This window comes from Thalassophryne amazonica, chromosome 1, assembly GCF_902500255.1.
Source record: "Thalassophryne amazonica chromosome 1, fThaAma1.1, whole genome shotgun sequence".
Classification (NCBI taxonomy): domain Eukaryota; kingdom Metazoa; phylum Chordata; class Actinopteri; order Batrachoidiformes; family Batrachoididae; genus Thalassophryne; species Thalassophryne amazonica.
This window is the reverse complement of record NC_047103.1, coordinates 170571942-170595876: the sequence shown is the minus strand read 5'-3', so window position 1 is coordinate 170595876 and position 23935 is coordinate 170571942. Positions and strand designations below refer to the sequence as shown.

At 40.6% G+C, this 23935-nt stretch overlaps 2 protein-coding genes across 3 annotated transcripts in view; both read right to left on the bottom strand.

Moving 5' to 3' along the window:
• Window positions 1–11164, bottom strand: part of ahr1b (aryl hydrocarbon receptor 1b) — a 40415-nt gene extending 29251 nt beyond the window's left edge. The window contains exons 1-3 of the mRNA XM_034179138.1: window positions 11018–11164; window positions 7358–7545; window positions 5734–5849 (exon numbers count right to left, since the gene is read on the bottom strand). Of these exons, the coding sequence (XP_034035029.1) occupies window positions 5734–5849; window positions 7358–7545; window positions 11018–11058 (345 nt within the window). The 5' untranslated portion in view covers window positions 11059–11164. The remainder of the gene's footprint in view (window positions 1–5733; window positions 5850–7357; window positions 7546–11017) is intronic.
• A 5841-nt stretch (window positions 11165–17005) lies between these two features.
• The window catches only part of ahr2 (aryl hydrocarbon receptor 2), a 187249-nt gene continuing 180319 nt past the window's right edge, over window positions 17006–23935 (bottom strand). For both annotated transcript variants that reach the window (XM_034179128.1, XM_034179132.1), the window contains exon 11: window positions 17006–20794. In XM_034179128.1, the coding sequence (XP_034035019.1) occupies window positions 20708–20794 (87 nt within the window). In that variant the 3' untranslated portion in view covers window positions 17006–20707. The remainder of the gene's footprint in view (window positions 20795–23935) is intronic.

Sequence of the window (23935 nt, the reverse complement as noted above, 5' to 3'; positions counted from 1 at the left end):
ATTTTATACATTTTTTTTAAATAAACTCCGACTCAGGACTTCTCATTTTATACATTTTAAATAAACGCTGACTTTCATGTTGTACATTTTTATCAATAAATGTTGACTCAGGACTTCTCATTTTATACATTTTAAATAAACGCTGACTCTCATGTTGTACATTTTCATTTTCAATAAATGCTGACTCAGGACTTCTCATTTTATACATTTTAAATAAACGCTGACTCTCATGTTGTACATTTTCATTTTCAATAAATGTTGACTCAGGACTTTGCATTATATACATTCTTTTTAATAAATGTTGACTCAGGACTTTGCATTATATGTTGTGTGGGCCGCTGAAGAGGAGGTACTGCTGGCCCACCACCATTAGAGGGCGCCCTGCCTGGAGTACGGGCTCCAGGCACCGGAGGGCGCTGCCGCCTTACAGGAGCAGCCAGGATGACAGCTGTCACCCATCACTGGAGACAGCTGATTCTAATCAACAGGGAGGTATATCAGCAGGACCATCTCCACCTCATTTGCCGAGATATCGCCTAATCAAAGAGGTAACAATCTCTGCCCGAACATATAAATAACCATTGTTGTATTTCTTGTTGAGTATTTGTAGGACAGCAGACTTCTGGACAACAGTTGGATAAGTACTCACCTTCCTACACTCCTGCATTGTTGTTAACGAGAGGTGGAGGTAGACTCTCCACCCTCCGTGTTGCTGGGTGCAGCCGCATCCACACCTGACTGTTTTTGTTCCTTGCCAGCAGTACCGGATCCGACGAGCGGAGGCAGTGGCCACCTGGGAATTCGGGACTTGGCGGCTCCAGTATTCCCGGGGTTCGGTGGCAGAGGAAATCGGGTTGGTTCCGGTTCGACTTGGACAGACGTCTCCTATCGTCGAGCCTGCCCACACAACACCGTTGTAATTGGACTCAGTCTCAATATTGTAATCGGCTGTGTTGTTGTGCCTGTTTTCACAACAGTAAAAACAGTGTTATTTGACTCCTCCATTGTCCGTTCATTTGCGCCCCCTGTTGTGGGTCCATGTTCCTACACTTTCCCAACATTATATACATTCTTTTTAATAAATGTTGACTCAGGACTTCTCATTTTATACATTCTTTTTAATAAATGTTGACTCAGGACTTTGCATTATATACATTCTTTTGAATAAATGTTGACTCAGGACTTCTCATTTTATACATTTTAAATAAACGCTGACTTTCATGTTGTACATTTTTATCAATAAATGTTGACTCAGGACTTCTCATTTTATACATTTTAAATAAACGCTGACTCTCATGTTGTACATTTTCATTTTCAATAAATGCTGACTCAGGACTTTGCATTATATACATTCTTTTTAATAAATGTTGACTCAGGACTTTGCATTTTATACATTCTTTTTAATAAATGTTGACTCAGGACTTCTCATTTTATACATTCTTTTTAATAAATGTTGACTCAGGACTTCTCATTTTATACATTCTTTTTAATAAATGTTGACTCAGGACTTCTCAGTTTATACATTCTTTTTAATAAATGTTGACTCAGGACTTCTCAGTTTATACATTCTTTTTAATAAATGCTGACTCAGGACTTCTCATTTGATATATTTTTAAACAAATTAATGCTGTCTCAGGACTTCTCATTTAATACATTTTTAAAATGGTAAACGGACTGCATTTATATAGCGCTTTTCCATCTGCATCAGATGCTCAAAGTGCTTTACAATTATGCCTCACATTCACCCCGATATCAGGGTACTGCCATACAAGGTGCTCACTACACACCGGGAGCAATAGGGGATTAAGAACCTTGCCCAAGGGCCCTTAGTGATTTTCCAGTCAGGCTGGGATTTGAACCAAGGATCTTCTGGTCTCAAGCCCAACACCTTAACCACTAGACCATCGCCTCATCCATTTAAAAATAAATGCTGACTCAGGGCTTCTCATTTTATACATTTTAAAAAAAATAAATTCTGTCTCAGGACTTCTCATTTAATACATTTTTTAAATCAATGCTGACTCAGGACTTCTCATTTTATACACTTTTTTTTTAAATAAATGCTGACTCAGGACTTCTCATTTTATACTTTTTTAAAAAATAAATGCTGTCTCAGGACTTCTCATTTAATACATTTTTAAAATAAATGCTGCTCAGGACTTCTCATTTTATACATTTTTTTAAACAAATGCTGACTCAGGACTTCTCATTTTATACTTTAAAAAAAAAAATAAATGCTGTCTCAGGACTTCTCATTTAATACATTTTTACAATAAATGCTGACTCAGGACTTCTCATTTTATACATTTTTTAAACAAATGCTGTCTCAGGACTTCTCATTTAATACATTTTTACAATAAATGCTGACGCAGGACTTCTCATTTTATACATTTTTTTTAAACAAATACTGACTCAGGACTTCTTATTTTATACTTTTTAAAAAAATAAATGCTGTCTCAGGACTTCTCATTTAATACATTTTTTTAAATAAATGCTGTCTCAGGATTTCTCATTTTATACATTTTTTTAAACAAATGCTGACTCAGGACTTCTCATTTTATACTTAAAAAAAAAATAAATGCTGTCTCAGGACTTCTCATTTAATACATTTTTACAATAAATGCTGACTCAGGACTTCTCATTTTAGATGTTTTTTAAAATAAATGCTGTTCAGGACTTCTCATTTTATACATTTTTTAAAATAAATGCTGCTCAGGACTTCTCATTTTATACATTTTTAAAATAAATGCTGTCTCAGGACTTCTCATTTTATACTTTAAAAAAAAATAAATGCTGTCTCAGGACTTCTCATTTAATACATTTTTACAATAAATGCTGACTCAGGACTTCTCATTTTAGATGTTTTTTAAAATAAATGCTGTTCAGGACTTCTCATTTTATACATTTTTTAAAATAAATGCTGCTCAGGACTTCTCATTTTATACATTTTTAAAATAAATGCTGTCTCAGGACTTCTCATTTTATACTTTAAAAAAAAAATAAATGCTGTCTCAGGACGTCTCATTTAATACATTTTTACAATAAATGCTGACTCAGGACTTCTCATTTTATACATTTTTTAAAATAAATGCTGCTCAGGACGTCTCATTTAATACATTTTTAAATAAATACTGACTCAGGACTTCTCATTTAATACATTTTTTTAAATAAATGCTGCTCAGGACTTCTCATTTTATACATTTTTAAAAAAATAAATGCTGTCTCAGGACTTCTCAGTTAATATTTTTTTTAAATAAATGCTGACTCAGGAATTCTCATTTTATACATTTTTTAAATAAATGTTGACTCAGGACTTCTCATTTATACATTTTTTACAAAAATAAATGCTGTCCCAGGACTTCTCATTTAATGCATTTTTTAAATAAAGGCTGACTCAGGACTACTCATTTTATACATTCTTTTTAATAAATGTTGACTCAGGACTTCTCATTTTATACATTCTCTTTAAATAAATGCTGTCTCGAGACTTCTCATTTTATACATTTTTTAAAATCAATGATGATGTTGTGAAAGTGACGTGACATGGACCCACAACAGCGGGCGGTAATGAACGGACAATGGATAAGCCAAAAGTAACAATTTAATGTTGTGAATCGCACAACGACGTACAGACAATAACAATATGGTGGACTGTCAATCATACACCAGGTGACGTGTGGGCAGGCTCGACGATAGAAGACGCCTGGCGAGAGAAGAGCTGGATCCCCACACAGCTTCCACCACCAACGGAGCTGAAGAACACCGGAGCCGCCAAGCCCTGCGCCCCAGGTGGCCGCTGTCTTCAGCAGTCAGACCCGGTACTGCTGGCAGAAAACAGAGACAGTCCTGATGAGTGTGAGTTCGCACACTCAGTAATCCCACAGTCAGTGTTCAGTAAAGGAGGGAGAACCTCCACCTCCAATCACACACTCGTGCAGCTCCTGTCTAACCACTTATCTGATTGGAGTGTGAAGCGAAGCCGTCGCTGATCACACCAAACGCCAATCCCACAGATAAGGCAAACACCACAGGATAATGGCTGCAAAAGAAGTTCAGATTATTACTCAACGTTTCGAGTCAGCAGAGAAAATTACCTGAATGGTAGCTGATTTCTCGGCGGGGAGGTGGAGTTGCAGTCCGGCCTTTATGGTGGTGGTGATGAGTAGTGGATGAGTGACAGCTGGTACGATGATGAGTGACAGCTGTCACTCCTGGTTGCTCCAACGCCCTCTGGTGCTTGAAGCCCGCACTTCAAGCAGGGCGCCATCTTGTGGTGGTGGGCCAGCAGTACCTCCTCTTCAGTGGCCCACACAACAGATGACTCGGGACTTCTCATTTTATACACTTTTTAAAATAAATTCTGACTCAGGGCTTCTCATTTAATACATTTTTAAAATAAATTCTGACTCAGGACTTCTCATTTTATACATTTTTTAAAATAAATGCTGACTCAGGACTTCTCATTTTATACATTTTTTTTAATAAATGCTGTCTCGGGACTTCTCATTTAATACATTTTTTAAATAAATGCTGACTCAGGACTTCTCATTTTATACATTTTTTTTAATAAATGCTGTCTCGGGACTTCTCATTTAATACATTTTTTAAATAAATGCTGACTCAGGACTTCTCATTTTATACATTTTTTTTTAAATAAATGCTGCTCAAGACTTCTCATTTTATACATTTTTTTTAAATAAATGCTGCTCAAGACTTCTCATTTTAAACATTCTTTAAAAAATAAATGCTGACTCAGGACTTCTCATTTAATACATTTTTAAAATAAATGCTGACTCAGGACTTCTCTGGAGGTTTCTTCCTGTTAAAAGGGAGTTTTTCCTTCCCACTGTTGCCAAGTGTTTGCTCACAGGGGGTCGTTTTGACCGTTGGGGTTTTTCCGTAATTATTGTATGGCCTTGCCTTACAATATAAAGCGCCTTGGGGCAACTGTTTGTTGTGATTTGGCGCTATATAAATAAAATTGATTTGATTTGATTCTCATGTTATACATTTTTAAATAAATACTGCTCAGGACTTCTCATTTTATACATTTTTTAAAAAATAAATGCTGACTCAGGACTTCTCATTTAAAACATTTTTAAATAAATGCTGACTCAGGACTTCTCATTTTATACATTTTTTTTTTAAATAAATGCTGCTCAGGACTTCTCATTTTATACATTTTCTTTTTAAATAAATGCTGTCTCAGGACTTCTCATTTTATATATTTAAAAAAAAATAAATGCTGTCTCAGGACTTCTCATTTTATATATTTAAAAAAAATAAATGCTGTCTCAGGACTTCTCATTTTATATATTTAAAAAAAATAAATGCTGACTCAGGACTTCTAATTTTGGAAGTTTTTGTCAATAAAATATCTTTGGGTTTTTCAAACTGCTTAGCGTACAAAACAAGATATCCGAGGATGTTGTCTGAAATTTGAATTTTTCTACACATTTTTTTCCAAATATTTTACATTTTATCAATGAAACTTTGTGTTGATTCAGTTGAATAAGTTTGTAATTTTGGACCAACTAAACTGAAATAGTCACTGATTATTTTTTCTATTGCCTGGTGAGTCAATTAAAGGCCTTCATCACTTCAACTCTAACTGGACTGATATCAACATGAACACATGAATAATGAGCAGATGAAATTCAATTATGAATCTAAATGGACTGAAACAGTTTCAGACTCAAAATCGGGCACAGTGAACAGGACGTCCTCACCCACCTGCAGCAGCAGCTCCCCCTCGGGGACGCGTCTGTCCACCGACCCTGTCATCCGGCTGTTGTCATGGTGATCGCCGCTGCTGGTCCCAGCATCTGAGGGCTGCTTTTTCAATGCCACTGCACAAAAACATAATGAGCGACGTCACGCGTAAAACCGGTCAGAAGTCGGCCTGAAGTAGTCCAGATCAAGTGTTTCATCAGGTTCACTTCCTGGAGAGGCGCTCAGCACGTTCATGACCCCGTTCTTCTGAAGGCCTGCGGATTGCCGCTCTGTGTTTTTTTGTGGTTTTATTCCTGGAGCCGCCTCACGAGCTGACCCAGAATCAGCTGAAGACGCTCACAGACGTGGCAGGTCGCCTGGCGTTCGTGCGGCAGAGGATAGCAGGCATGGACACATAAACAAAGCCTCCAGGCTCACCATGTCACCACAACTCAAACCGTCAATTAACAGAAAATAACTGTCCACTCCGTTGATTCTGATTTTTAAATTGGACAATTTGCAAATATTTACGTTTTTTGGGGGGAATAAACAACCTCATTTAAAACCCATTTTAAACCACTTCATACCTGGGCTTAAACTAATGGTAAAAGCTAATGGTTTTTAATTTTTAGTGATTAAACAACAACAGATATTAAATTGTTCTACACCAATAATAGACTAACTGATAAACTTGATCATATTAACAAACTAATGTAAGCTCTTCAAATCCATTTTGAATTCAGGAGGTGCAGATTTTTTTCCTGATCCAAAAATAAATGTTTTCAAAGTGAGTTTTATTTTGATTAATTAGAAGAATCTGATTATTTTAACTCTTCAACACCGTAAGAGTCTGATTAAACTTTAAAACTTTAAAACACTTCAAACCTCTTTAATCTGGTTTTAAATGATGTTTTTTCACTCTTTGAAACCAGTGAGTCAAATTAAAGTAGTTTTAAATTATTTTAAAATGGTGATTTTCCCCACTTGCTATATAAAAGGTTTTAAACCGAAATTTAAAAAAAGCAACTCTCATCTGGTTAGATTTGAGATAATCTGATTTAAAACAGTCTATACAAATGATGATGTGCTTTAAAGTGCTTTTAAACAGGATTGAACCTGTTTTAAGAATGTTAAAATGGGATTTTCCTACTTCTGGTTTTAAATTTGCAGTAAAAGGTGTTAAAATGGTTCAAAAATAAATAATCTGGTTTTTAACTGTTCTGTGTACAACAAAGATGTTGTGGCTCAAAGTGCTTTTAAACTCATTCAAACCTGTTTTAAGATGGTTAAAATCAAAGATTGGTTTCTTTTTCCTCCCTCTGGTTTGAAGTGGACACACGCCAGCAGTAAAAGGTTCTAAAGTGCTTCACACAGCAATAATCTGGTTTTTAAAAAACGGTCGAGTTCTGAAGCATCTTCAAATGATGCCTTACTTGTGTGAAGCACTTTCAGGCAACTTTGTTGTGATATGGCGCTAATTAAATGAAAATAAATTGAAACTGAACTGAAAATTCAAATCCATGGCATTCTGGTTTAGCCAGAGCCACCTTAAAAAAATGTGTTTTCAAAGGTTTTAAACCAAGTCACGAGTCGAACGAGTTAAACCAGTTAACGAGTTAAAGTGGTTTCAGGCAGCAGTTCTCACCAGAAAAGAAGCTCTTGTTGCGGAGGTAGCTGACGCTCAGTCTCAGGATGGACAGTTTGTCCAGGCTGGAGACCACGTCTTCAGGAAACGGCAGCAGACTGGCCAGCCGGTCCAGCTCCAAGTTCAGACGGTCACGGTGACGTTTGGACGGGTTGGATTTGGCGCCTTCAGCCGGCGCCTGTTTCACTCTTGACATGCCAAAAAATAAATTAATAAAAATGGAAAAATCCAAAACTGCTGATGGACGTCTACACAGCTGAAATAATTCCAAATCAGAGCACCGCACTGGCAGAGCGCAAAACTCCGCCAGCACCAATTCCACAAATTTTTACCTTAGAAAAAATTTTCGAGGTCAAAGTCCTGTTAGAAATGACTTTACATAAGATAATCTATAATAAAAAATAGATCAAAAGGGCTTTTCAATGTTAAAATCAAATATCTGCAAAATCAGATCAGATGCAGATCAAACTTGGTCTGTTCATTCAGAGTGTCAGTTTGTACCTCATTGTCACATGAGAGTGACTGAGGCACTTCTGATTGAGATATAATTCAAAATGTACATCAAATGAGCTTTTCAATATTAAATTCAAATGTCCACAAAATCCACAATCTGGATCAGATCAAGATCAAACTTTGTCAGACAATAAAGGATACCATCTCACATAACGCTTTCAAATATGAAAGAAATTTGATCTCTTATCTTATGAATTTTTGAAAATTTACTCAGTGTTACATATGGGGATTTTTCCAATTTTCCCAATATTTTTCCTGACTTTGACCTTGAAAATGAAATCAGTTCTTGCCTATTAGGATATGAAGCTTCAGTAAAATTTCATAACAATATATGAAAATATATATATAAAAAATGGTGGGCTCCAGGCTGTTCACAAACAAACAAATAGACAAAGAGAAAAACAAACAAACACGGGTTTTCACCCATAACCTCAGAGGTTATAACTGTTTCCTACTTTAATCCTGAGGAAATTCTTTAGGGCCCCTTCACACAAAACACGAAGGATGCAGAAACAGGAAGAAAATCCGTGAACCAAACAAGAAATGGGGAACATGAAACATCCACCTGCTGTCGTGAGGGACGCACAGTCGCACAGGCGTGCACGACACACTGACGATGGTTTTGTGCACGTTTGTGCACGTGCAAGAACACAGTGTCGTAATTATTTATATACCTGTCCTGGCTGTGGTCTCTGTGTTTTTAATGTGACACGTCATGTGCGCTGAGCTGTCATTTCCAGCTGTCAGTGTGCTGTGATCAGCTCACAGGCAGCTCACCCTGCTGTGTGCGCCTGTCTGGCCCCATGTGATCATGTCTGTACATATATATAAGCATTTTATGCAAGTGCGCTCCCTCCCCGCTCCCCCTACGCATGTGGCGCGAAACACACATACGCCACGTGTTTCGGGGGAGGGAGCGTGCGTGGGTGGGTGGGTGGTGCACGACACACGTGCAATACACATGCACATCATGTGTGTTGCTTTTTGCAATGCCACACTAGACAAATTTCACATCCAGCTCGAAAGTGATCGTCTGCTCACTATTTTCGTGCTAACTGTTGTATGGCTGGGGGGCCTGGCTGCCTTTTTGTTTCTGTCTTTTGTTTTTCCTTCCAGGTGGCTTGCATTTGGGACTGAGTGGCTGTGTAGCTGAGTTTATCAGGACCTCACCCTGATCACCTGAGGCTGATCACCTGCGGCTCATCAGGACTCACAGCTGTGGTGCATCTACATGGATTGGAACATGGTGGCATTTAAGACTGGAGTACACAGTGTGTATTTGCCAGAGACTCGACCTTGTGACCAGACGGGTGAGATCGTCGTCTCGGGAGCCATCTCATCATCAGTGGATGCAGAGAACGTCCAGGTTTGATGCATGGTCTGTGAAAGAGGAGAGGGTGAGGTCTCACACTCGTCAGCACACTTCCTGAGGTACGTTAGATTTTGTGACTAACATTTATACAGTCAGTAAATGTGGTGTCCCTCACACCTTATTATATTGAGCTGTATGTTGGTCGTTTAAATCAGCTTCCGCTGCAGTGAGTTTGTGAACTGGATGTTCCATTCCTGCAGGGTGGGAAGCTGATTAGTAATTAAGCCAGGAAGTGTTTGCTGTTTGTACACCTTTGAGCGTTCTCTCTGTGTGTTGAGTGTGGACTCACATAATAATTCCTTCTTTCACAGACTCGGTTTGTCGTGGCCACCTGGGGGGTGTCGGCGGGGTCCTTGGGTCCGAACCAGTTCTGGCTCCGGACCGTTAGCGCTGCTGGGAGCGCACCGCAAAACCACCACGCCAGACTGCGCACTTTTATATTTTTCACAGCACTGTTATGTTCATTAAACTCTGTTATCCTTTGTACCGTACTCTGCTTATTTTATACTGGGTCCTTCAAACGCTGCTCGGTTCTCCGGGCTGCGTCCGATGCATAACACTAACAGCGTGAATGGCCACACATTTTCTAAGTGTCCAGCGAGCGGTGTTAGATGTTTGTGTGTGTCACCTGGAATTTGGCCGACACGTGCTGCGAGAGGGATCGAATGGGCTCTCACGGGAACAGTCTGTCTTTCAGCCGCTGGTGTGCGTGAATAGTTGTAACGACAGCTGTACGAGGCGGTAGAGGCAGCTCCGATTTTTCATGACTGGCATGCAATTCCTCTTTCGTGGGCTAGTCGGCTTCAATCGTGTTATGTGTGAAGGGGCCCTTAAAGACGTCTCCGTGTTCAAACCCAGTTTTATTAACATTTAGCAACTTAATATTTTTACTTTTTCATGTTAAACATTTTTAATCTCCACATAACTCGTAAGATCGTCATGCTATCAGCAACATTTAATGCTGAAACAAATCATTTTAGATGTCTGTGATGTATGTTACACAATTCCATATTCCATATCTGGACCCCTTTTAAATCTGTCAGATACGCCCACTGAGCAGGTCTGCATTTTGTGTGACACACCCACAGGATTTACAGGTGGAAGCAAGGTTTTTTTTCCAGGACGAATGAGGCCAATTAACATAAAGAGGCGTGTCTTTACAGCTCCTGCTCGAGGGTCATTCACAGTGTCTGTGATCACCCTTGTCTGAGTCTCACTGTGTAACCGCTTGTTTGATACAAAGTCGTTACAGTGGGACCCAAACATCCTCCTTCGTACCAAAGACAACCCGGCGTTTCCTCGGGTCACTGGTTAATGTTCAAGTCTCACAACTATGCAGTAAGACAGGAAGCACCGAGGCCGTAAAAACTTTTGCTCTCACTCGGCACAGTCCAGACGCCTCATGACTCCATAAGCTCCTCCCAGGCGTCTGTCAATCTCATTCTGAGCTGGGACGTCTTCTTTCCTGCCAATTATACGGACAGACCAGCCTGATCGTACTTGTCTGGTAGACTGCACGGGGAGACCAGAGTCTGTGTGTTTCTTTAAGTATAACTCCAGGTGTGCCAGGAAGGGCATCCGGAGGAAAAATTATGCCAAATCCCAACATGGACCTGTACGGCATCTGCTGTGCCAACCCTGAATAGGTAAGAAACACACAACTCTGCACAGCACCCTCTAGTGGGAAAGACAAGGAGTGCGGGAGGCACAGCTCGTGGCAACAGTCCCGGTCTCCCCGAGTCCTTAAAGCGGATCAAACACACATTTGTTCTTACCTTTTCTGCGCCGGTTTTCGTCTTTTCCGTCCGGCATACATGATTTATTCCATCAGCTCCGTTAAAGGCAGAATCCGGTAAAAGCTGATTTCATCCTTTGCTAAATAACGATTAAAAACGGACACAAGATGTAGAACTGACTGTTGGAGCGCTGCCGCGGCTTTTTGTCCTCCATGGTACACGAGGTCAAAGTGAATTAAAGAGAAATAAATGGCAATTAAAATAGTTAGGGATTAAACCGCTTCGTCTCCGGACAATCTGCTGCCCTCCAACATCCGACGGGCGCGCGCCTCCCGGACACTTAGCAACAGCAGGAGCGCGCAGTAGGTCAGAGGTCACACACCGCGGGAAAATAAACATTATAAAGGCATCGTTTATTTTAACCGCTTTAATATTTAAAATGTAAACCTTATAAATACAAATAAATAATATACGAGCACGTTTGTAAAATAAGAACAGGAATAAGTTATATAATTAATAATAAATTAATACATATTTTGCCACTGACTTGCTAAAGGATACTCAAGCACACACACACACAGGCATATATAAAATTAAAAATGTGTTTTTGACCAACTTAAGAGAAAAAATTTAAATAAAAGTGTAGAATACTCCAAACGTTTGATCTTGATTAATCAATTAATTGATTTGCCGATTATCAATTTTGTCATATTAGAAGAAAAACGCAGGTTTTTTTTCTGGATTTGTCAAACGGATTCACTGTAGACTGTAGAGGAGGCAGACAGCACACTTAAAACTGTGACTGCAACACTTAAAACAACTTTTATTAAGTGACGTTTGAAGTTTTATTCATCGTTTACGTGGGTAACAAGATGGGGCCTTTCTGTTGACCAACAGTGACACCTAGTGGATACTCGAAGTTATCACATTCATTCTGCCCAAGATACACCAAAAACATGAACTCCAAAAATGCCAATATTTTATTTTGTTATTATTTATTACTCTGTTAAAGGTGCGATTCGAGCTCAAACTGATTCATTGATGAAAAGAAATTCAGTTGTGTCAGTTTTCATTGAATGTTTTCCTTTTTAGTCGAAAGCCTTTGAGATGACACACACACACATTTCCATCCGACACCTCCAGCTCATCGGCTCCTTTGAAAGGCCATAACGTTCTAAAGTTCTTTCATTCCTCAGTATGACGTCTGTTTGTGACTGGTGGACTGTGGAGGACCTCATGGCCCTGTGTTCATCTGATCCCATCAGGCCTCAGAACTGAAGCTGGGTCCGTCCTGATCTGTTCTTGGCTGGGACACCACTGTGAACTCATAAATGTCATTATACTGGTCATACAACAGGCTCCACACAACACACATAGCTGTGAAGTTTCACCAGTCTTGGTCGGTATCGGAGTTCGCTCTGCAGCCCACGTTTTAACGGCAAAACACAAAACAAATAAAAATACATAAATACAAACATATTTGAATGCACACATGCCCAAAGGTGCCCACGCGGGTTTTCATTCAGAACAATTACACAAACTACCAAGCAGCCACCCATTGTGCACCATGCCAGATGCGCATTTGTGCATCACATATGATGTGAAAATAGAATGGAAATGTTTCCTATTAACAAAAACAAATTCACCATGTGATGGCGCCTTTATGTGTGCAGTCAATCGCTCCGATTACATTCGGGAAACCGGCTCTCGCTGCAAATTGCTCTTTAATGTTGGAATGTGATGTATCTGGATGACATTCGGATGATTGCGTCCTACACAGCTCGCATAGCTCGGCTCAAGGTTGACTGGCACACTCCTGACCGATCAGCCAGCTCACACTGGAATGCCCAGTGTGTTTAGCACCTGTGTGGGCACAGACGACCCCTCGCTGTATTACCCTCTGGGCCAGCTGCAGTTCTGCGCACAACTCCAGTAACAGTGGCCTTGGTAATCAAAATTGTCTTATGAGCCAATTATCATCATTTGCAAGTAAATCCTTGCGTTCCCTGAATACTCGCTCACATCGGATTGCACCATTTGTAACGTCCTCTAACAATGCTAACGCAACCGCTGTTAGTACCATTTTACGCATCACTTTGCACCTATAACTGCAAACACGTGGGTGTGCTAACTCTTCATCAGTGTGTCTCTGATGTGCCAACCTGGTCTCACAGGAAGTCGTGATTCAGCAGTACGAAATATAATCTATTAATCTAAACCCTTCTCCTTATTCTCCCCTTTTCGGTGACCCTGGTTCCCTCCAAGTGTCAGCACAGGAACAATAGCTGCAGAAACGTGCGCACGCCAGCCAGGATTTTTGCGTGACGCACTGCACATTTCCGTCATTTCACTTTTGATACCTCTGAATGTTACAGTGGAGACGGACGGACGGACGCCACGCCGGTCCTTTCTGGATCTGGTGAAAACTTCAGGTTAGTCCTGATCGCTGGTCAGTGTTGCACACAGCAGATGACTGGTCTGTCACAGGTTACTCCCCAGTCATGGCTGGTCACCAGTTCTAACTGGGAGGACTGGGACGCTGCACATCCAGTGACCCTGACCTGTTCCCTGTCCTGTCGGTTGGTAGTTGAACTCCTGTGTAACAGTTAACCCAGAATTACACAAATGAGTCATTCTTCTAGAATTTTCTGTGAAGTTTAAAGAAACATTTGTCCTGGTTTATTTCTTACAATAAATTCTGAATGACTACAGTGTGAGCATGAAGAGATTTACTCAGACACTCTGAATACACGTTAGACGCAAATCCACGAGATACAATAAGATGAAAAGTAATAAAAAAAAAAAACCAACCATCTTGGAGGATTACGTGGGGTTTATACTGTGCAGAAAATGTACAAAAACAAACTGTAAGGTGACATTAAAATGGATACTTGAAAAATAAAGACAAATACATATATTTATGTACAGTTACACAAAGATACTGCATGTGGGCTTTGAAAAACAAAAGTATCATAACAAGTATAAAGCTTTTTATAAACGAGGAGCAAGCAATGAGATATATTTCTATATGCAGAATACTTTGTGAGGAAGGTCTCATTGGACTGAAAACACTCCGGATTCAAAGACGGCAAGAGACGGTAAAACGTACCGCCAGAGATCACACACGATCTGTGACGATCATTTTCCTTTTTGTTTATTCACAAGATTTCCCCACATTTTCCTCTCGGCTCACATCAACGTCGGGTCAAAGTCAAAATTGAAAAATAAATATAATCTGAGATCCTGTTCTGAGCATACTGTTTAATGTGAACAAGAAAAAAAGCACATTCTTTTCAGAATAAAGCTCTAATGTTACAAAACTCACACTAAATGTTGAACTTTTAAGTTTAAATGTTATAAATTTTTAAAGACAAAAGTTACTGCAGATTATAATTTTAAACTCCTGGAACTTTAAAAAATTGTTCTCTAAAGTGATGTTATTCACAACTGTAAGTTGTGTTTGTCAAGAGAAATTTCTGTGAGTCTGTCTGCCCATACGGCGAAACCTTCCGTGTCCTAAAACTCAAGAACCATAAAACTCTCAAAATCACATTTTTTTGATCATTAACCTGGGAGGCCAAAGATCTGTGTGCCAAAAAAAAAAAAAAAAGAAAAAAAAAAATCAGGAATTTTTTAACATTTATAAAAATGCCATTTTTACTGTATTTTAGTTTTCAAGTAGGAAATGTACCAGAAGACCTACGAGATGGCGACAAAAACTGCTCAAATGTGCATCAAGGTCTTAACTGTTAATTCAGAAGTTAACCTTTGGAGAAAATAACTAGAGCACCGTGTTCATAAAGCACAAACCTCCACCAGCTCTGGTTTCCAATTTCACAAATTTTACCTTGGAAAAACATTCAAGGTCAAAGTCTTGTTAGAAGTGACTTTTCATAAACTAAAATAGATGTGACCAAATGTCAGGAGGATGTATTTAGTTCATGCACTTGAATCAAAGTTTTTTTTTGTGGTGGTGTCAGTTTTTTTTTTTTTTTTTTTAGGATTCTGAATTATTTTTCAGATCATTTTTACAGAACATTGGTTTTCTCTGCTGTGCACAATTTGTCGTTGCTTTTAAGGCACTTGGTTTCCAACTGATAACTGGAAGACAAACAGGCATTCAATTGGAACCTCCATCCAATTTTGGCGCTGTAGGTAAATCCATAACACAAACACAAAAATCAGTGACTGAGAAACTTTGGACTGAGATATAATGCAAAACGTACACCAAGTGGGGTTTTCAATATTAAATTCAAATATTCACAAAATCCACAATCTGGTTCAGATCTCGATCAAACTTTGCCAGTAGATAAAAGATACCATCCCCCATATCAAATTTGATCATTTTTGACAGTTACAAATTTTTGAAAATTCGTTCAACATAAAAGAGGGATTCTTCCAATTTTTCAAGATTTTTCTTGACTTTGACCTTGAATGGATGTAAAAATCAGCTGACAGTTGTGTCTGTTGACCTTATGGCAAACTTACACTCAACAAAAATATAAACGCAACACTTTTGGTTTTGCTCCCATTTTGTATGAGATGAACTCAAAGATCTAAAACTTTTTCCACATACACAATATCACCATTTCCCTCAAATATTGTTCACAAACCAGTCTAAATCTGTGATAGTGAGCACTTCTCCTTTGCTGAGATAATTCATCCCACCTCACAGGTGTGCCATATCAAGATGCTGATTAGACACCATGATTAGTGCACAGGTGTGCCTTAGACTGCCCACAATAAAAGGCCACTCTGAAAGGTGCAGTTTTGTTTTATTGGGGGGGGGATACCAGTCAGTATCTGGTGTGACCACCATTTGCCTCATGCAGTGCAACACATCTCCTTCGCATAGAGTTGATCAGGTTGTCAATTGTGGCCTGTGGAATGTTGGTCCACTCCTCTTCAATGGCTGTGCGAAGTTGCTGGATATTGGCAGGAACTGGTACACGCTGTCGTATACGCTGGTCCAGAGCATCCCAAACATGCTCAATGGGTGACATGTCCGATGAGTATGCCGGCCATGCAAGAACTGGGACATTTTAAGCTTCCAAGAATTGTGTACAGATCCTTGCAACATGGGGCCGTGCATTATCCTGCTGCAACATGAGGTGATGTTCTTGGATGTTGGCACAACAATGGGCCTCAGGATCTCGTCACGGTATCTCTGTGCATTCAAAATGTCTGCGGTTGTGAGGCTGGTTGGATGTACCGCCAAATTCTCTGAAACGCCTTTGGAGACGGCTTATGGTAGAGAAATGAACATTCAATACACGAGCAACAGCTCTGGTTGACATTCCTGCTGTCAGCATGCCAATTGCACACTCCCTCAAATCTTGCGACATCTGTGGCATTGTGCTGTGTGATAAAACTGCACCTTTCAGAGTGGCCTTTTATTGTGGGCAGTCTAAGGCACACCTGTGCACTAATCATGGTGTCTAATCAGCATCTTGATATGGCACACCTGTGAGGTGGGATGGATTATCTCAGCAAAGGAGAAGTGCTCACTATCACAGATTTAGACTGGTTTGTGTACAATATTTGAGGGAAATGGTGATATTGTGTATGTGGAAAAAGTTTTAGATCTTTGAGTTCATCTCATACAAAATGGGAGCAAAACCAAAAGTGTTGCGTTTATATTTTTGTTGAGTGTACTTGTAAATATTGGATTTAAAATAACATTCAATTTTCTTTGGTACAACTTTTTTCTCGATTCATCTGATGTTAATGTTGTGGTGTCGTAGATTTATTTCCAAAAAGACATCAAGCATTTCATTACAACATTGTTACAAAGTTTTTACAAAATACCAACTCTAAAAACAGACAAATCTTTAGAGACTTTATGACTTCAAAAATATTATGTATCGGATTAAAAGAACATATTTCGTGGAACATTAAAGCTGTATTCTCTCAATTGTGACTTTTTCCTCAAATTGTTCTTTACACTTTTTCCCCCCTCACAATTTACATTCTTCGCACGATATTACAACTAAAGTTTTATAACTTTGTCTTTTATTTTTTATCAACAATATTATGTTACTCTTGCATCAGTATTATGTCAGTGTTAATATTTTAATTTTATGAAACAATCCAGTTGTTTGATTTCAAACTATTAACGTCTTGCAAAATGTGATCATTTTATGTTTTAATTTCACCATAACCCAAATAGTATTTAATTAAATTTATTTTCATGTTACATTAATAATATTCTGTCATAAGAAATGTGGGGATTCTTGTAAAGTTTTGGAAACAGATTTTTTTTTTTTTGACTCTGCCTCCTGGTCTACCGCATTTCCCACAATGCTTTGAGACAGAGACGTTTTTGGAGAGAAGTTCTTCGTCCCTTTGCTATCCTCGTCGTTAAAACATCAATGTTTGGTTTTGTTTCCACAGCTTGTAAGAAACGTGTAATGGCTCAGTACGGACAGCGGGAGCGAGTGCGAGTTGAGCGACTTGTCGCGAAGGCACACGAAGTGTTCTTTATTCATTTATTTTATTTTTTTGTGAAACTATACATTAGCTGCCGTTACCGTTTAACTTCTGTGTTTCGATGCTCCCGCTTTCAACAGAACTGGTACTAAATGAAGCATAAGTGCAGAAACAGGAAGAGGACAGAAAATAAGCCAATCAGGTGGCGCCTTGGTGGCATTAAATTCAAACATGGCCCCCATGTGGTTAAAACGTCATTTTTAATGAAGACCTTTTACACGGTTTTCTCTCGCACCAATGTTGATTTGAGTGAAAGTTTCTGAGTGTTGAATTTAGATTCAGTGAGAATTTAAGTGCTTGAATTTGTGCAAACTTGAATGTATTTTTTTTGTCTGATTTTTTTTTTTTTTTTTACGTAATTAAGCCGTCCGCGGAGTTTGACCCTCGCTGAGCTTTGGTAAAGCGCTCGCTTTAAGCACTCGGTCACACCGGCCTTTTGGCACCAACTGTTTTAATTTCCCGCCGTGAGACATTCACAGCGAGTGCGACGCTGGTGAACTTTAAGAGGTCGTGCTGACAAACGGAGATGAAGCTGAAGTGCTAATGAGACTTGTCACATGATCAACTTTCATAAAAGCAGTTGCCATTTTTATGTAATTTCTGGCAGAGAAGAAAATTTCTGATGATTTCAGAATCATTTTCTAAAATGCAAACACTCAACAGTTTTACTGTTTCCGCTGCAACTGATCGTGAACTGCGACAAATTCTAAACAAGTATTGAAGGAATCCGTCCATGCTGGAAACTGAAGTCTTTATCCAAAGAGCCAAATCAGGGGTACATTTGTCCAAGATCACTTCTACAATTGTGCTGCACACTTCCAGAATGGGAACTCTCAGCTCTACGCTGACAAAGGTTCAGGCACTTGAGGTCAAAGTTCAGTATGTTTAAACTTCAGATGCCATTACAGCGTCACAAACGCGATCACAGAAACACATTCAGGCCATGCTGTGGACAATATCTAATTAATAATATTCACTAACAGAGCGCCCCCTCTGGTCAATGAATTCTATCTGCTGTTTTCATATCAGCGCTTCTATTTCCTGTTTAATCAAAAATGCGCTGTTCAGTTGATGCGTATCTTGTTTTCAGGTGGCAGAATATGTTTTGGACATTTGACATTTTTCCACAAATAATTACACTCAACTTTATCATTATCTTGTCCATGCTACCATTAGCCTGAGCGTTACCGTTAGCTGTGTGCAGCTGCCGGAAAACATTGATTAACAGTTTACATCACCTTTAACTAATTATCACCTCATTATACAGCTTGCAACTAAGCTAGCTGGCTAGCATAGCAAACACTCACCAAGCCAGTTAGCCTGAGTAGTTTGCATGTAGCCATTGTATATTCTGGTTAACTTTGTGATGCTGCCCGGTTAGTGATTTTAGTAAATGATTTCACTTTTTTTTTTTTTGTCTTTTTAAAAAATATAAATATGATGATTAGCACCACACTGGAAGCTCAACGGGCATCGCAAGCTGCTAGCTCCGTCCACTCTGCAAATCCACATGGATAAAATTTGCTTTGCCAATCCCAAGTGTGACCTCACGTTATGTGCCGCATTTACATTAAAGAGCTAATTGTGCTCATTTAAGCTAATTTTCCATTGTGGGAAAAAAAGAGTATCCCTTTAAACTTTAAGTTGTGTCGCTTCAAAGCACCGTCAGTGTTACAAACCCCCAACAGGCATCCTGCGATTGGACCTGGCGATGTTGGTTATTGCGATTATTTGCATGATTGTTCACATGGCGTCCTCGCTCGTGGGGACAGACAAAGATCTGAGACGTATTCTGAAACAGCAAAGTTGCTACAAAATCATAACACAACACACAAAAGACATTTGGCAAATATTGAGGAAAGTTTCTTTAACCAGACTGAATCCAGCACATACCGTAACCACGGCGAGAGACGCGGCTCCACAGCTGCAATTCCCACTTTGTCCACACCAACAGTGGAAATAAATGGCTCTCTTCGTTTTGGCCTCCCGTCCGCTTTGCTTGTTAATTTATCCACAATGTGATTAAAAAAGGTAAAATAGTAAAGCTTCTGTGTACTGCAAGGCTACCAACTCCCCCTACAGGCTGTGATTGGTACTGCAACCCTTGCTTGGGGATTTTAAGTCAGACTTTGAGACAAACTTATAATGTAAGACGGTAAGTTAGGAGTTTAAGGGATAACTGCCTCTGGATGTGACGGCAGAACGTTGTTTTAAAAGAAGTCTTTTATTTTGGTGAGAATGACGTCATGTCCAAACCTGGCCAGGGTCTCCCAGTCAGGATTCTGACTCCTGCCAACTCTCCAACAAGCAGTCAGTCCTAATAGAGGCTCCGAGGCTCACTGGTGCCGGCTCTTATCCAGATTCCGTAGGGTGAAGCGGATGAGAGTCTGAGACTCTCCCTGGTCGGGACACCAGTCCATCACAGGTTACTTCTCCAGCCAAGGCCAGAACCCTTTTACTGCTGGGTGGACTGGGGCAATGCAGAGGGTGGATAATGTCCAAGGACAGAGACATGTAGCCTGGTCAGCAGTCAAACCCAGGTCTACATGTCCCACTGAGGCTACTGAAGAGTCAGTCTATCTGAGACCAACCTGCTGACTCAGTGGCACTGAAGGACCACCTAGTCTACAGGTGTGTCATTTCTACCTGCTCTGCCAAAACCTGATTAGCTTGTTCAGATGTACAGCCAATCGAATGCTAACAGATGCCTGAGTGAACCAATCAGCTTGCGGCAGAGCAGGCAGAGGCAGACCATGTGTAGACTAGGTGGTCCTTCAGGACCGGGTTCAAAACCACTGCCCTGACTAATTATCATTTTCAGATTTATTGACTTTGGACAGCATGTTATAGACAGGAGACCAAAACTGAGAAACTACCCCCACCCACATGCCCCCCGGTCGTAGACCCTGGACAGACCCTGGTCTGTGTTTAATGTTGGGATGAGGGGTACCTGATGATTCCCTTCTGACTTTGGACTTTTGTCTGTGTTTGAGTGACACGTCGACCCTGTTGGATGACTCTTGGTTAAAATTAGCCACACGCAGTTGCGCCTGGACACATTCAGTCTGGTTTCATCGTCCAACCTGCTCCAGTCTTCTTGGTCCTGAAGCAAAAACTGACTGTAAGTGTTTGGTGAAGAGAAGATGTCCTTCTCTTCTTCAGTCTGCGCTCCTTCCGGGATTAGAGATGGGAGTCTTTGCATCCTTAAAATTCAGTTTTGGGATCCTGGGCGGCTGACATTTATTTGTTGTCGAGGTAAAAGGCGTTCCCGTTGGACAGCAAAGACAAATCGAACCCTCCCTTCCCAATGACTGGACGGCTGCCGATCTGTAAGAACAGAAACACGATCGAGTCTCAGAATTCAACTTCAGCAACATCTGGAGCAGAACAAAAACCTTTCATTCATTATTGAGCACAAACTGAAAACAACTAAAAAAGCAGTTTTCCAACCTGCTGGTAAACGGGTTTGAGACGCTGTTCAGGGACAAGTTTTCCTACTGAGCAGACTACAGAGAAAAATGACGCCAAAAGAGTTCTTGAAGTTCTCTCTGCTGGCTGTCGGTTTGCAGTAACAAGTGAAAACAGCAAAAATAGTCCACAACATTTTTGTTATTTTTGTATAAGTGCATTAAAAATGAAAGGGAAGTTGTTCAAGTGAGACATTTTATTGAAATGTCTACTTTCTTTATATCTTCACTGATAAAAAATATTTTATTCCTAAATATTGGTATCTATTTGGTATCCCCAAAAATGCCTATTGGTCAGGTTCGACTGCCACAGAAAGACAGCAGGCAGGCACGGCAGCAAAAACGTTTGCTGCCGTGTGTCCGTGTTTGCTCGTGTTTTAGAGTTTAACCATGTTAAGTCACGTTGATCAAAACTCTGATCAAATCTGAATAAAGGCATTTTTTTAAACAGTTAAACTTGACTCAGTTAAAGTGCGCGCCCGTTCACTTCGTCTGCGAGGCGGAGGGCAGCAAACCAACGCACAGCGCTGTGTGTTTTCAATACACACTGCTTCACTTTAAAAACACTGTAAGTTTATTTCCAATGTCCCTCTTTCTCTTAAATGATGTCATTTTAATCAGTGTGCAGATTTGGAAAGTTCTAGTTTCTGCTGCTACACTGATGAACTTCTTACACCGGTTATGTGCGTGCTCCAGATCTGTTTCTCTGTTTTTTTTTGCAGGAGCATTACAGCACCACACACAGGCCTGGTGTATATTGTAGAGCATGTTTACAGAACGCTTTTTGAAAAGGACAAATATAAAGATCGCATCCATTTCCATGTGCACAGGACCTCAGTTTGCAATTTTAGATAAGATATAAAGCTGAAATTCCAGGAAATGGCTTCCATTGGTACTTCAAAAAGGCAAAGTGCTAGTGATCCTCCCCAACGACCTCCAGCTCTAAATTTCTGGGGAGAGCCCTGCAGGGACATGCAGCTGTTACTTTAATTTTACAGAGAGCTTTGGTTTTTATTTTGTTACAGCATCTTGAAATCAATCACTACATTTGGCTGCTCAGTTACTTTGATGCCAAGTTAAAATTACAGGCTAAAATTAAAATATAATAAAGCTTTATTTCTGTTTTGGGGTAAAATGACCAGAGCAGGCAGTTAACTGAGAGACAGACAGACAAACAGACACAGAGACACACAGAGACAGCGACAGGCAAAGAGACAGACAGAGACTGAGATAAAGACAGACAGAGTGAGACAGACAGAAAGAGACAAAGAGTGAGACAGACAGAGAGAGACAGAATGTGTTCAGTGCAAAAAAGTGTAGATTTTCACCTTTTATACTGAGACATTTAATTTTTCTTCACCAATTGTTGACGCATTAAAATCAGCCTGATGTTTCCAATAAGTTTTTTTTTAATCTGAAAAAATCATAGTTTTTCTCAGAAGTGCTACTAGAATTTTTTAGGTATTTTTCTGTTCATTGCGTTGCTGATTCAGAAGCAGAGCAGGATGTATTCACTTGACGACGTGGTGAAGGCTTGGATTGGTCAGCAGATCGATTCTGTCCCTCTGATATCCCATACGTAAACACCAACATCGCACAAGATACCGATACCAGATGGGATCGGACTCACCCCCAGGGAGCGGCGGGCTGCACTCTGCACACTTTTACAGACATTTACAGACACATTTGAACTTTGCAACGTGTTGTTATACCAACCTGATCTCACGGCAAGTCGTGGTTCAGCAGCACGAAACACACATTCATTTATTGGTTTGTGATATTGTGACGAAAAGCGCCTCGTTTTCGTCACGGCAGCACAAATTCATTGTAATTCATTCCGTGATGGCTGCATGAAATTAAAAGCGAAGCGGGGGGGGTGTGTTATGGTTAGGGTTAAGGGAAGGAGTAGGGTTAGTAATAGTGAGTTTAAAAAAAACCCCGTCACGAAAATTTGAATAATTTCGTGATGGGAGCATGAAAAAAAAAAGAGACTGGGCTGGTTATAACCACAGGTGGTCAAAATCTCCATCTTGTCACGCTCTCCATCTCGTCACGCTCTCCATCTCGTCACGCTCTCCACCTGTCACGCTCTCCGTCTCGTCACGCTCTCCGTCTCGTCACACTCTCCATCTCGTCACGCTCTCCGTCTCGTCACGCTCTCCATCTCGTCACGCTCTCCTTCTCGTCACGCTCTCCTTCTCGTCACGCTCTCTATCTCGTCACACTCTCCATCTCGTCACGCTCTCCTTCTCGTCACACTCTGCACTTGTCACACTCTCCACTTGTCACAGTCTCCATCTCGTCACGCTCTCCACTTGTCACATTCTCCGTCTCGTCACACTCTCCATCTCGTCACACTCTCCTTCTCGTCACGCTCTCCTTCTCGTCACACTCTCTTTCTCGTCACGCTCTCCACTTGTCACACTCTCCATCTCGTCACACTCTCTATCTCGTCACACTCTCCTTCTCGTCAAGCTCTCCATCTCGTCACGCTCTCCACTTGTAACGTTCTCCGTCTCATCACACTCTCCATCTCGTCACGCTCTCTTTCTCGTCACGCTCTCCACTTGTCACACTCTCCGTCTCGTCACTCTCCATCTCGTCACGCTCTCCATCTCGTCACGGTCTCCATCCCATCACGCTCTCCTTCTAGTCACGCTCTCATTCTCGTCACGCTCTCCATCTCGTCACGCTCTCCTTCTCGTCACGCTCTCCTTCTCGTCATCCTCTCCACCTGTCACATTCTCCGTCTCGTCAAGCTCTCCGTCTCGTCACGCTCTCCTTCCCGTCATGCTCTCCACCTGTCACTCTCCATCTCGTCACGCTCTCCGTCTCGTCACGCTCTCCGTCTCGTCACACTCTCCATCTCGTCACACTCTCCATCTCGTCACGCTCTCCTTCTCGTCACGCTCTCCGTCTCATCACGCTCTCCGTCTCATCACGCTCTCCGTCTCGTCAAGCTCTCCACCTGTCACACTCTCCGTCTCGTCATGCTCTTCAC